Source organism: Eptesicus fuscus, chromosome 3 (assembly GCF_027574615.1).
Source record: "Eptesicus fuscus isolate TK198812 chromosome 3, DD_ASM_mEF_20220401, whole genome shotgun sequence".
NCBI classification, from domain to species: domain Eukaryota; kingdom Metazoa; phylum Chordata; class Mammalia; order Chiroptera; family Vespertilionidae; genus Eptesicus; species Eptesicus fuscus.
In genome coordinates, this window is record NC_072475.1 from 38,764,327 (window position 1) to 38,778,257 (window position 13,931).

At 47.9% G+C, this 13,931-nt stretch overlaps 1 protein-coding gene across 2 annotated transcripts in view; it reads left to right on the top strand.

Moving 5' to 3' along the window:
- Positions 1–13,931, top strand: part of USP13 (ubiquitin specific peptidase 13) — a 118,381-nt gene that overhangs the window by 64,579 nt on the left and 39,871 nt on the right. For both annotated transcript variants that reach the window (XM_054713755.1, XM_054713756.1), the window contains 4 exons: positions 1,410–1,481; positions 2,065–2,158; positions 12,307–12,432; positions 13,479–13,632. In XM_054713755.1, coding sequence (XP_054569730.1) covers positions 1,410–1,481; positions 2,065–2,158; positions 12,307–12,432; positions 13,479–13,632 — 446 coding nt within the window. The remainder of the gene's footprint in view (positions 1–1,409; positions 1,482–2,064; positions 2,159–12,306; positions 12,433–13,478; positions 13,633–13,931) is intronic.

Sequence of the window (13,931 nt, forward strand, 5' to 3'; positions counted from 1 at the left end):
TCATAGCAAACCTGCCAGATCCCTTCCTATAGACGCTCTGGGAGAGACTCAGTGATCTGTTTGGTCAATGCTGGTCAGTGGCATGTCTTAGAGGATTTCAGCTTTTCATTTCTTTGCCACTCAAAGTGTGATTCACAGACTGGCACTGGTCCTCACACTGCTGGATACAGCTCTGCGACGAGACAAGAATGGAAATGGGCAGTGAACAAGCATTGAGCGATTTTTGTAGCCCTGCGACCTGGCCATGTTTTATAAGTGGCAGTTCATTTTTCTAATAATTTGTTTTCATTGTCTTTTTTAAATGTATCACCTGCATGAGTTGAAAAAACAAAAAAGCTGGCTCTTCAGTGAAGACCGTTTGGGAGGCACTGATTGAGGGCGCTTCCTACCTGTGCGAACCAGGCTGCCCTCGTCCTGCCACAGCGAGGGGCAGAGGAGCTGTCTGTGGCCGTTTCCTTCCTTAGGCCGCGCTCAGACAGGGCGCCACAGGCAGGGTGAGAGACGGGGCTAAGGTAGCACTGCTGTCAGGTTAAGCTGGTCAGAAGGAGGGATGCTACAGGATCCGTGGACCGGCAGGCACAGTTGGAAGGATGGTTCAGGGCACAGCTTGAGCCAGGCAGCCTGGGTCCATGCTGGGCTTCATCATTCCCTCCCTGGGGGACCTAATGAATTTTCACCCCAGTTTCTCATCTCTCAAATGGGGTACTCATACTAATCACTTCCTCATATGGTTGTAATGAAGACTCACCCAGGTTAACATAGGAAACCCTCAGGAAATGATAGTTGTCACCGACATTATCATCATTAGTCATTTTGGTATGATTGGAGCAATTCCTAACCTTATTTGTATTTGAAACAGCAGCTGTGATGGCATAAACTGGTGGTTCTTGACTTGTAAAAGATTCCAAATCCCAGACCTCAGTCTCAGACAGTGAACTCAGAACCTTGTATTTTTAAAAAAATATATTTTTATTGATTTCAGAGAAGAAGAGAGAGATAGAAACATTAACGATGAGAGAGAATCATTGATTGATTATCTGCATGCCCCACACTGGGGATGGAGCCTGCCAACCATGGCACGTGCCCTGACCCGGAATTGAACCATGACCTCCTGGTTCATAGGTCGATGCTCAACCACTGAGCCACGCTAGCAGGGCAGAACCTTGCATTTTTAAAGAAACTCTTTGGGATTCTAACTCACACCCAGGGTTGAGATCCACTGATAGGAGCACACACAGTTTAGGGAGGTCCATGCATATGGCTGCAGAAGTAGGCGCTCAGGAAACACTTTTCTCCAGGTGGATGATTTAATTTTGACTGAATGGTGAGGTCTTCAGCAGGATGATGGCTTATTTTGGTTCAGTTCATGGCTCAGTTCCGTGTTTTGACTGTCGCTTCTCATTTCCTAGGTATGTAGGAAATCTTCCCAGAATATTTGACTATTCTCCTCTAGATCCAACACAAGATTTCAACACGCAGATGTAAGTGCCTCATTATAGTTTTTAAGAAAAGTCTCCAATAAAGTGTTCATAGTGGTTCTGTTTGCAGAATTAAAGGCAGTTCCCTTTATTTTATGTATTTTTAAAATATATATTTTTTATTGATTTCAGAGAGGAAAGGAGAGGGAGAGAGAGATAGAAACATCAATGATGAGAATCATTGATTGGCTGCCTCCTGCATGCCGCCTACTGGGGATCGAGCCCACAACCCAGGCATGTGCCCTGACCCGGAATCGAACCATGATCTCCTGGTTCATAAGTCAATGCTCAACCACTGAGCCACGCCGGCTGGGCTATTTTATATATTTTTAAAAGTATTCTAAAATGAGCACATGTTACTTTTACAAGAAGAAAGAAATTATTAAAAATGATCTATTAAGTACTGAGGAAAATTTGAAAATGGAATCAGTATCAAGTAGAATCAAATGAATAAGTTATTTGTGAGGAATGGAGATAAAGCAGTGGGCCTGAAAGTAGCTGTACTTACTGACATTCGCAGATAATTGTAACATCTCTGAAGGGAAACAACAATGACCTTTTGTTTTTGTTTCTCCCTCCCGTCCAGGACTAAGTTAGGACATGGCCTTCTCTCAGGCCAGTATTCCAAGCCTCCAGTGAAATCCGAACTCATTGAACAGGTGATGAAGGAGGAGCATAAGGTATGTGTCTGAGTGGCTGCCATGCTGGTATGTAGGGAGGAGGTGCTTTTACCAGATAGGATGTGGACTTCCTATGACTTGACAAATGGTGGATAAACTTAACACCCTGTCAGAACAGCTATTTCATTTCAGAGTCTAGGGCAGTGGTCGGCAATCTCATTAGTCAACAGAGCCAATATCAACAGTACAACGATTGAAGTTTCTTTTGAGAGCCAAATTTTTTAAACTTAAACTATATAGGTAGGTACATTGTTATTAACTTAATTAGGGTACTCCTAAGCTGGCCTTTGCTAAAAACTCAAGGGGCCAAAGAGCCGCATGTGGCTCGCGAGCCGCAGTTTGCTGACCACTGGTCTAGGGCAACTGTCTGCATGCTCTTAAACAGGACCAGGCAGGGTGGAGTTTCTAGGGCAGTTGCTTCATGGATTTCATGTGAGTACCATCATTAATGGTCTACAGAAACAATATTCTTTTTTTTATCCTCACCCAAGGATTTTTGCATTGACTTTTAGAGAAAGTAAAAGGGAGGGAGTGGGGAGAGGGGAGAGAGAGAGAGAGAGAGAGAGAGAGAGAGACTTCGATGTGAGAGAGACACATCAATTGGTTGCCTCCTGCATGTGCCCCCCAACCAGGGCCGGGGATCGAACCTGCAACCAAGGTACATGCCCTTGACTGGTAATTGAACCCCCAACCCTTTGGTCTCTGGGCTGACACTCTAACCCTGAGTCAAGCGGGCCAGGGCCAGAAACAATATTCTTCATAAAATACAGCTGAAATGGAAGGAATAAACTTTATAAAATAGAAATATTTCCTTTTGGTATCACAATCCTGGCCCTTATGGTGTCTTTCTTCTCCTAAGCCTCAACTTTGTTTGCTAGGGTTTGTTGAGAGGCTGGTTGTTGAAAACAACAACACGCACATTCCTAGGCCCCCCTAGAGCTGAGGTTTCTGAATTTCTGAAGGGAGGAGGACTGGACAGTCCTCATTTTCAGTAAGCTGCCAGGGGGTTTGTAAGCACACCCAAGTCTGAGAAACTCAGCTGGCCAGGTAGTCACTCTTTAAAAAAAAAATTTTTTTTTATTGATTTCAGAGAGGAAGGGAGAGGGAAAGAGAGATAGAAACATCAATGATCAGAAAGAATCATTGATTGGTTGTCTCCTGCATGCCCCCAACTGGGGATTGAGCCCACAACCTGGGCATGTGCCCTTGAATCTGTAGGCCGACACTCTATCCACTGAGCCAAACCAGCCAGGACAACTATGTAGTCACTCTTTTTCATTTTATTTTAATTTTTTATTTTATTTTTTAATAATTTTTTTATTGTCTAAAGTTTTACATATGTTTCTTTCCCCCCCAATTGGCCACTCTTAATTGACAGAGTAATTGAAAGATTTCCACGTACCTGCAGGATGAGCCACTGATGCCTCCCTGGGTTCTCTGTTACACACGCCAGAGGGCGCCACTCGCACCCTGGTCTGGTAGAGTGCTGCCCTTGGAGCCCCGCAGTGCACAGTGTATGCGGCTCTATCTGCGGCCTTGGCTCCGCGGCTGCAGATGTCCTGGATGGAATGCATGCCCCACTTCCCAGCACCTGCTCTGCCCTCAGAGTGCCCTGTTTTGACTTAGTGGGCAGGTCCTTCCAATTCTGCTTCTCAAGTGTTTGACCTCTGTGCTCTCATCTTACATCCGTCATCCTTAACGAATGCCTGCCAACTGAAGTAAGAATTGAAAGTGAAGCAACCCCCCCCCTTTTTTTTTTTAATGAACCCAGTTATTGGGGAAATGGAGCCAATGGAAGGGAGATTATGCAGGGAACATACAGAGGCAGTGTTTAGGGGTGGGGAGAAGGAAGTAGGTCATGAGGAGGGTTGAGAGGGGTATAGACATTCGGAATGGCTAGGCCAGGAGCTCAGAGTGTGTGGGGCAGGAAGACAAGTTCTCCACTTGCACTGCCATCCGGCCTTGCAAGATAATGAGTTCCTTATCCACCTGAGACGGGAAGACCCGCATCTGGAATGCAGCTGAGGAGATGGTTTGGGTGTAGGGCCGGGGTAGCAGGTATCCATGCTTCCACCTCTAAGCCCTTGTGAAACTTTGAAGAGGTGATGGTGAAAAACTTGGTTCAGAATTTTGTTTTGATCACATTTATCCTGGGTTTCACCCAGGCAGTCTCCTGGGCCACTCTTGGGCCAGGGTCCACCTTCCCTGGTGGAGGAGGAGACTTGATTGGGACTTGGGAGCCTGGCTTCCTCTGCTGGCCTGTGAGGGGCCGAAGGACCATGGCAAGTCACGGGAGCTTCCAGGCTCAGCCATCAAGTGCAGAATTAAATAAAATTTGTTTTTTGTTTTGTTTTTTGTTAATCCTCATTCGAGGATATTTTTTTCATTGATTTTTTTTTGTTTTATTTTTTTATTTTTAAATATATTTTTATTGATTTCAGAGAGGAGGGGAGATAGGAACATCAATCATGAAAGAGAATCATTGATTGGATACCTCCTGCACGCCCCCTACTGGAGATTGAGCCTACAACCTGGGCATATGCCCTGACTAGAATCGAACTTATGGTTCATAGGTCTACGCTCAACCATGAGCCCCACCAGCTGGGCTTCATTGATTTTTAGAGAGAGTGGAAGGGATGGAGGGATGGGGGAGAGAGAGAAACATAGATGTGAGAGAGACACATCTGATTGGTTTCCTCTTGCACACACCTGGACTGAGCCCGGGGATTGAACCTGCAACCCAGGTACATGCCCTTGACCAGGAATTGAATCGGAAACCCTTCGGTGTGCAGGCCAATCCTCTATCCACTGAGCCACACCAGCCAGAGCTAACATCTGTTTTTGTTAATATCACAGAGTCTTTTTACATTAGGAAAAAAAGTAGTTCTTATGTGAGTAAGGCACGTTATTGACTCAGTCGATGAACAATGACTGGTTGGGGCCCTTGCCCAGTCCCTGCCATTGGACTTGGTGACTATTGTGCAGAGGGTCTGTGATCTCCAGGGGTCTGAGGATGTCCAGCTCAAGGGGTGGAACCTGGCAGCCTTAGTGCCATTTATGTCCTGCAGGTGTGTTTTGCTTGGCCCACACATACATATCTGAACTTCCAGCTTTTCTTGCACACTCAGGACCCCTGGCAATTCCAGTTCTGAAGGCAGCTGGCTGGAGCGGAGTAGCCGCCCTCCTTTCCCACAGTCCCCAGCTGGCTCCAGGCCTTCTGTGACCATCTCCGGGCTGATGGGCTGGGTGTGTGGGTGTATAAATGGTTTGCAAAAGCCTTTTCCTGCTCGGAGGTGCCATGATCAATAGGGCCCCTTTAACATTCCAACTGAGGTTGAATCGACCGGATGATTTTCTTTGGGGTCCTGAAGGTGTTACTTCCAAGCTTAAACAGGCCGCGGAGGGATTTACTTTCTGGGGCATCAGGATTTTCACTGCAATTGTTTTCAGAGAAATCAAATTGTGAGAGTCTTTCTTCTCTCAGGCATCAGGAGCCCTTTGGTCTTGTCCCAGGCCCCTGTGTTTGTGACTTGTAGATGAGTCTGAAATGCCCCAAGAGAGGAAAGAAGTTGTGCTGAAGTGGGGGAAGAGGACAGATTGCGAGAGGAATGTGTGCTGGAGGGGAGTCCGGCCCCTGAGTCTGTGCGTGTGACCACTGCATTAGCCTGCGTGCCCAACAGCTGTTCCGGTACTTGTATCAGCCACTCATGCCTCCATGTGTAGATGGTGGTGGGTGGATGATGAAGGGGATGCTTAATGTTTGCAGAATCACCAGGTAGCCAGGTCACTTGGATTTCCCACCTCTGTCTTACATCTTGGGTCATTTCTAGAATATATACTTTCTGGTATTAAACTGGTCTGCTGCAGGACAAGGTGAAATCTAGTTTTTATATGTGCATGCTTAATACACTTTTTCATCTGTACAAAGGTTTGCAGTGTTTGTTTTGGGTACTGCCATTTTTTACTTACATTTTGGAGTTAATTTTAAAAATTAACTTGTGTCTGTGATAGATAACACCTCCTATCCAAGGATACCTTTTCTTCTTCAAGACGGTTTTTTTGTGTGTGCATTCTAAGACAGTGCTTTCACACATTTTAATGCTGAATACTCTAATTTGTTTCTCCTTCTGAAGATAACATGTTTCAGACAATTCTGCATTCCGAACAATTCTGCGTTTCTTAAGGGGCAGTTCATTTGACGTCCCATCTAAATAATCCTTGAAACATAGTTGCTGGTCTCAGTTTTTGATAAACATGAGATAAACCAGTGTTCTACTTGGAGGTGATGTAATTTTAGCCACAAACTAAGAGCTTTGTTTTTACTAACCTCCGTTTTCCTGGGTTGGGCAAATGTAACATTTTCAACTCACCATCTGAAATATGAAAAATAGCTAGGGGGGATGCCCTCTGTTCCTTTAGCTTAGGAGATTTGGGAATTGGATCTGGGTTGGGAACTACTGGTCCCGGGTTTAAGTGTAAAAGTTTGAATCCACAGATGGCATGCGCTTGTGTATTGGGGGCAGGCTGAGATGGGCCTATTTTTGTTTCATTCCTGTGGTCTTACAACGTATATCTCTGAACAGGCGTGGCTTTAATGTGATACAAAGCCTCAGCTGCGCTGCCTGCTTATTGAGTAAAGCGTTAGGCTCGAGAATATGAGTGGACAGCGTCCAGCTGCCTTCGTGTGCAGTGTTCACCAGAAAGTCCTGCGTAAGCATTGGGGCAACATTCTGAACACCATAGTCCTCACTGTAATCTTAGCTCCTCTGTTTCCCAATTGCTGATGGAGAAAGTAAGTACAGTATCCTACAAGTACAGCAGGTTCCTTAGGTGGTTGCTGTTTTGGAGGGTACCTGGGGCTCCCTCTTACACAGTTAGTTGTCAGGACGAACCTTTCCTTTAGGTGTCCGAGGCCGGCTCACAGTGAGGGTGTGCGCAGGTCTGACTCCTGGTCAGTGGTCTCTCCCTCTCATCTGGTGCAGGGACAGGTCCACAGCGGGACACTCGGGTGATGTCATCAACCCACTGCCAACCAGGAAACGTTATTTTACTTAGGTATTTGGTTCTTATTTTGGCTTTTAGTGTCTCGTAAGAAAGAAACCTCCTTATCCAGAGCCTGACCTTGAAAAAAAGTTTATTTGAATTTGCAAAAATACACAGAAGTAGAGAGTGAAGATAATAAATCTCCGTGTACCGTTAGGTAACTTCAGCAATCACCATTCTGCCAGTCTGGTTTCATCAACTCCCCTAAATTTAACTCTTTCCTCCCCCTTTCACTTTCCTTTCCCGAATAATTTTAACACAAAATCCAAGCATCATCCTTTTCACCTGTAAATATTCAGTATGCATCTATAACTAGAATACTTTCTTTTTTTTAAAAAAAATACATACAGGTTAAAATTTTAACGTGTTAGAAGCACATCTAGGTTTTTTCCTGCAGTATTAAAGACATCTCTTTTAAGTCCCCCTTCTCTTTCTGCATGCTATTGATTTGTTGAAGGAGCTGGATCACTTGCTAGGATTCCTCTAAGGATTGCTTCCTTGAGCTGTTATTTAGCTTGTGTTTCTTATAAGCTGGACGTTTAATCAGATTCGGGCTCAACTTTTTTACTGACTTTCTAATATACAAGATATGAAGTGAACACAGTAATATGGACGCTGGGGACCTGTGAGATTTCCCTTCTGAAATCAGAGATATCACAGGTGTGGGGTGTGGTGCAGGGGGACAGGGCTGGCTTGTCATCAAGGCATTCAGTGTGGAGTATCTGAGTTTGAGCTAAAATGCTCAAACCCAGCCGCGGGAGCCAGGAGCTGGTCTGCAGGGTGACGTGGAGAGGGAGAGGTACCATTTCTCTGGCTAGGACGCTTTTTCAAATAGCTCCTCAGTGATCCGCAGTTCCCAAGCTATCCACTTGTCCATTGAACAGAGGATTAAGAAAGGTCAGTCGAAGGAAAAGAAATGAAATGGGCACAGAAAGAGAAGAGGCATGGGAAGGGTTAATGAATGAGGCTGGACCTCAGCTCATTCTGAGTGTCTGGGGTTTCCCAGACTTCTCACAAGGGTCTCTGTTGAAACGTCTCCTCCCAGCTGTATGACCCTCTGGTGGTACCGAGCAGGAGGCAGCCTTTCAGAATTCACTGACTTGTTGAACTTTCTAAAGCAGCTGCTTTTGGGGGGACTGGCAGCCGCATGAGGCATGAAGCACACCATCAGGAGCAGGCAGTGAGTGCACGCTCCTGTGAGCACCCAAACAGGGACGCACAATGCGAAAGCTCCGTTCACAGTGGAGCCTCCACACCGCTGGGGGTGGGGAGGTAATTGCTGGATGGCCTGGGATGCTGGCCCCAGCGGTGCATGGGCTTGAAGAGGGATTACCCAGAGTCAGATACATATTGTGCTGTTGTTTCCACCGGTAAGATGGACTCTGGGTCATCAGAGATGAGAACTAGTCACTTGTATGCATGAAGTGGGATTAGGACACCTGAGAGAGAGAGAGAGACAGAGAGACACGGAGAGACTGACTTTTCTAGCGGTGACCCTGGGCCAGTTACTTAACACCTCTTGGCCTCAGTTTCCTCACCTGTCAAGTGGAAAAAATAATACTGATATTAATCACCTTATGAAGTTGGGTGAATGAAGCAAGATACACATACACAGTGCTCAGCACTGTGCCTGGACCTGGTAAGTATTCCTCCAAGTACCTAAAACAGTGTCTGACATTTTATAGCACTCAGTAAATTTCTATTGAATGAATGAATGTTAGCCATTATGCATAAAGATAAGGATTATTTCTGCATGCTTGTGTTGGCTGATACTATGGAGATCTACATCAGCATAGTGAGTGAGGAAAGTTACATCTGCCATATAGTTTTTAGGAGGTGCATATACAGGTAGTAAAACTAATTATCAGGTATAAATTGGTCTTCACATATCACTGGAGGCACATCCGAAGCCATGTGTGTAAGCTGGTCATTTAAGTACAGGTTCCAGGTCTTCAGAATTCTGATTGCTGCTGTTTCAGGTCCCTGCAGTGTCCTTTCCCATTCGTTATAGATCTGTGTGTCGTCTGTCAGCTCTTGGAGCGCAGAATCCCCAATAGTGCTCTGCAGGAAGTAGGTGCTCAGTAAATACTGGACGACTAGATCAGATACAGTTTTGCAAGACAGGAAACCCACTTGAGTTTTATTAGAAACACTAGAGGGGTCCCTCAGCCTGGCTTGCCCCCTCTCACAGTCTAGGAGCCCTCACGGGTGGGAGGCGACCCGGCGATCAGGGGAAGACGATGCCACATCACACCTCTGCTGCTGCCACTGCCGGCAGCACAAGCCTCTGCCGGCCCTGGTTACCTGAGTCGTGGGCAGCCCTGAGCTGCTGGGCAGCCGCCGTCCGAGGCTTGCCTGCGCCTCGGGCTGGCCCTGGGTGGCTAGGGGGCTGAGGGGACTGGGGGACTCTGGAGGCAGGCACGTGGCAAGGCCGGCAGGACTGAGGGGACTGAGCACCACCATCTTTGAGGGCATGGCAGTCAATTAGCATATTCCCTCCTTATTGGCTGTGGGCACCGCCATCTTTGAGGGCAGGGCAGTATATTAGCATATTCTCTCCCTATTGGCTGTGGGCACCGCCATCTTTGAGGATGTGATAGTCAATTAGCATATTCTCTCCTTATTGGCTGTGGGCACCACCATCTTTGCGTTGGTGTGAGGGTCAATTAGCATATCCCCTCTTTATTAGATAGGATTGCTTAGAACATGCACATTGGAGATATTTCATATGGAGAGCCCACTCCTTGGCCGATGGCTATGGGAATTTTTCCATCACCTGTTGCATCTGACTGTGTGACTGTGTACACCCGTCATGGTCTCCAGACCCCAGGCGTTGACTGGGGGTCCAGGAGATCTCAAAGAAGTGTGGACATGGCCTCTGCCTGTCAGATTGCAGTCAGATGGGCCAGAGCAGGCTGAAAGTGAAAGGAAATGGGGGGCTTTGTGCCCTGTGCCCCGTGATGGCCCACGTGGCAAGTTCTCTGGACTTCAGAGGAGGGGAATGTGTCCTGGAGGCTGAGCACGTGGTAGTTTTGAGAAGTGGATAGACCACAGCCACACGTTTGCAGAAAGCTCATGCATTACTTCTTTAGTTTGATGGGCAAGGTGAGATTTGTGTCCCCGAGACCTACTATGTGCTACAGCTACCACTCCATGTTTGCTACAGAGAGCCTGGACCTGCATCAGAACTGGGAGTTCTTCCTGGTTCTGCCCTTTGTTAGCTGGGTGATAATCTGGTTGTAAGACCACTTTCATGGAAAGGCTTACCTGGCACGTCTCGGCCAGTCTCAGTTTCCCTAGCTATAAAATGGGATAACAGTTGTACCTCCTTCGTAGGGTTATTGTACTGAGTGAGGTGATATGTAGCCCCATTATTAGGTGGGCTGAACTTGGAGGGGACTCAGGAAATGGCATTTTCATGAGCCCACCTCTGTCCTCAAGGCGAAGTGGTCTCTCCCCACTTTGCCTCTTCAGAGCAGCTCAGGCAGATTGCCTGGATTTCCTGCACATCACCAGCATTACCCAGTCCAGTTTGCATCAAAATCAGTTTAAAGCTTCTCCCCCTCCCCGCCACACTCAGGAGTCTCAGAAATAGCGTGCAGCAGGGTCAGCATTGGCACCCTCTGGCATTTTTTAAAAAATTTTTATTGATTTTTTACAGAGAGGAAGGGAGAGGGATATTAGAAACATCGATGAGAGAGAAGCATCGATCAGCTGCCTCCTGCACACCCCCTACTGGGGATGGGCCTGCAACCAAGGTACATGCCCTTGAATCAAACCTGGGACCCTTCAGTTTCCACAGGCCGATGCTCTACTGAGCCAAACCAGCCAGGGCCCTCTGGCATTTTTAAAAAAATTGTTTTAAAGTATTATATATGTCTCCCCCCCCCCCCCCCAGGACAAGCCCCCATCACCCCAGTGTCCGTGTCCATTGGATATGCAAATATGCATGCATACAAGTTCTTTGTTGATCTCTTACTACTCCCCGCCTCCTTCCCCCCCCCCCCCCTCCCCCCCCACCCTCTGCTCCCGCCACCTTCTCTCTGAGCTTGGACGGTCTGATCAGTGTTTCATAGTCTCCGGATCTATTTTTGTTCATCAGTTTATGTTGTTTGTTATATCCCACATATGAGCACATGTGACCCTCTGGCATTTTTGTCCTTGCTCCCCCTCTGTGCTTCCTGCCTCCTCCTCTGGCCCCTCAGAGCCAGGATCAAGGGCTGGGGAGATGAGCGGAGAGGCAGGGCCTCTCGCTGAGCTGGTGTGCTTGGCTCCCTCTGGCTGCTTGTGACTCCTGTCATGGCCGGCCTTTGTGTGAGGCACATTAGTCATCCTTTAGAGATGCCTCCCCTGCCCCCTCAGGGACCTCCATGAGGACCTTCCCTGATGCCCTGTCCAGCTGACCCTGTAACCCCCCACCGCCTCCTGCCCCCCACCGCCTCCTTGGCCAGCCGGCCTCCTGTCATCTTGTGCAGTGTCCTTTCCCGAGGAGCCTGGCTGCCTCTGTGCTGTCCTCTCAGCCCCGGGGGAAGTTCACGCATCCACGTTGTCCCAGCCCCTCCCTCTCCTCTCTGCCATCCTGGCGGCTGCAGCCAGGTCCTTCTGCTCCCCTAGGTGAGGGGCACCCTCCTGGCAACTCCCTGCGCTCCTCTCCAGAAACAGCCCGGGCAGCCCTGCAGGGGTCACGGGGGCGCAGTGCCATTTCCTTTCCTTGCAGGCACCCCAGTCTCTACCAGGGGTTCTCTCATATTCCCTCGTGGGGAGCGAACCCTAGCCTGCTCTGCAGTGGGCCGCCAGGTAGCCAGTCCTGTGAGGATGGGCCCGGTGCCTCCTCTTTCACTAGTAGAGAGTGGGATATTCATCATGTCTTCAGTTTGCACTCAGCAGGAAGGGTCCCATCCTGTTCTCATATCAGGTCTGGAGTGCAGGGCCTGGTATGTACCCAACATCCCCTGGCACGGGGCGGGGCGTGCTCATGGAGCTTCTGTGGGTTTCCGTTTTCTCACCTGCAAAGGAGGGTTTATGCTGATCCCCACTCTGCCTGCCACTTAGTGCTGCTACTGTGTATACAAGTATTGGGAGCTGGATTTATTTATGTATTGTAGCCTCAGCAGAACGGGATCTCTCCACGCATGTTTAAGGCCTTTGTAAGCAAGAGTCATCCGGAATTCTCCTCCAACAGACAGCAGGATGCCCAGGAATTCTTCCTGCACCTGGTGAATCTGGTAGAGGTGAGTAAGCCGCCTTCAGAACTGCTCAGCAGGGCTGTAAGAAGGGTGCCCTGCTCCCTCACCTAACCCTCTCACTGCCCAGGCTCCACCAGCCACGGGATGGGATCGCTCCTCATGTCCCGTTTCCTAGGCGCTGGTGGGTCTGCTGTTCTCCGTTTAACTTGTACGTGTTGTAGGGGTGTTGGTCAGTTATTTCACTCACCATTCTCTTTCCTTTCTTGGTGACGAAGCTTCTTGAGAGTCCCGTGTGGTATTTGCTGCCCTCCTGCCACCACTCAGAGATGGCCAAACTCTGCTCACAGCAGAGCTGAGTCACGTTAAATGCTGCGATTTTCAAACGCCACTAAGAATTCATAATTAAAGGTCCCCCCCCCCCCCGTTAAAAACAACTCCCCCTCCCCCCCCCCGATGACAAATGTGTTCTTTATGGAAAATACAGAAAGGCACAAAGGGGAATATCAAAATAAAAAATCACCCGTAATAGCAGCCCCTACCGACAGCCAGTGTTAGCATTTGGGTGTCTGACCCACCAGGCTTTTTCCAGGTGCATTTAGAAACGAGCTGTTTCTAAGCAACGTTTTCCACTTAACCTGCTGTGAACGCTTTGCCATCTCATTCATATTTGCATTTAGCATGATTTCTTTTTTACTTGTGTGTAATTCACACGAATGCATGTTATAATGAATACACGGCCTTGCTTTTCCCAGGGCGGTCCTTTAGTTTTGCCCCTTTCTCTTTAGTTTGGCTCCCTCATCCCCTTTCTTCTAACTCCACCCAGGACAGTCCCTCTCCCATGACTTTGAAGTGCTGCCTAATATTAATTCACAGGAGGAGTCATACTTTATTAAGCCAGTCCCCCATTTGGGGACTTCCGATAAACACCGGTGTTTTGCTTTTAAAGCACTCTGGTGAAATGGCACGTCCCAGAGGGATTGTTTCGTAACATCGTTTGATGTTTACATCAGAGCTATATTTGATTTTACGCTAATTTTTATTTATGGCTCAATATTCACAAATTCACGAACCTGCTGTCATCTGACCTTCAGAGGAACCGCATTGGCTCAGAAAATCCCAGTGATGTTTTCCGGTTTTTGGTGGAAGAACGCATTCAGTGCTGTCAGACCCGAAAAGTCCGCTACACGGAGAGGGTGGATTACCTGATGCAGTTACCCGTGGCCATGGAGGCAGCAACCAACAAAGGTAATGGCTCCCGAGGGGGGCATTAGCCGTGGGCTCCTTCCGGTTCGAGAAGCCTGTTCAGCTGGGCGGAGACCCGGCCCCGCTGGCCTGGTTTGCATGTCTCTTTCCATCTTTTCCTCGGTCGCCACCTAATTGCCTTTCAGAGAATCAAATGCATCACAGACTTTTGTGGAGGGCTATGGATGGAACTTATTTCAGTGCCTATAAATTTGACCAACTGTTTGGCTTGGAGACAGCTTCATTCTGGGGAAGGTATTCGTAAGTATACATGTGGAAAAGTCTTTAACGGTTTCATCACT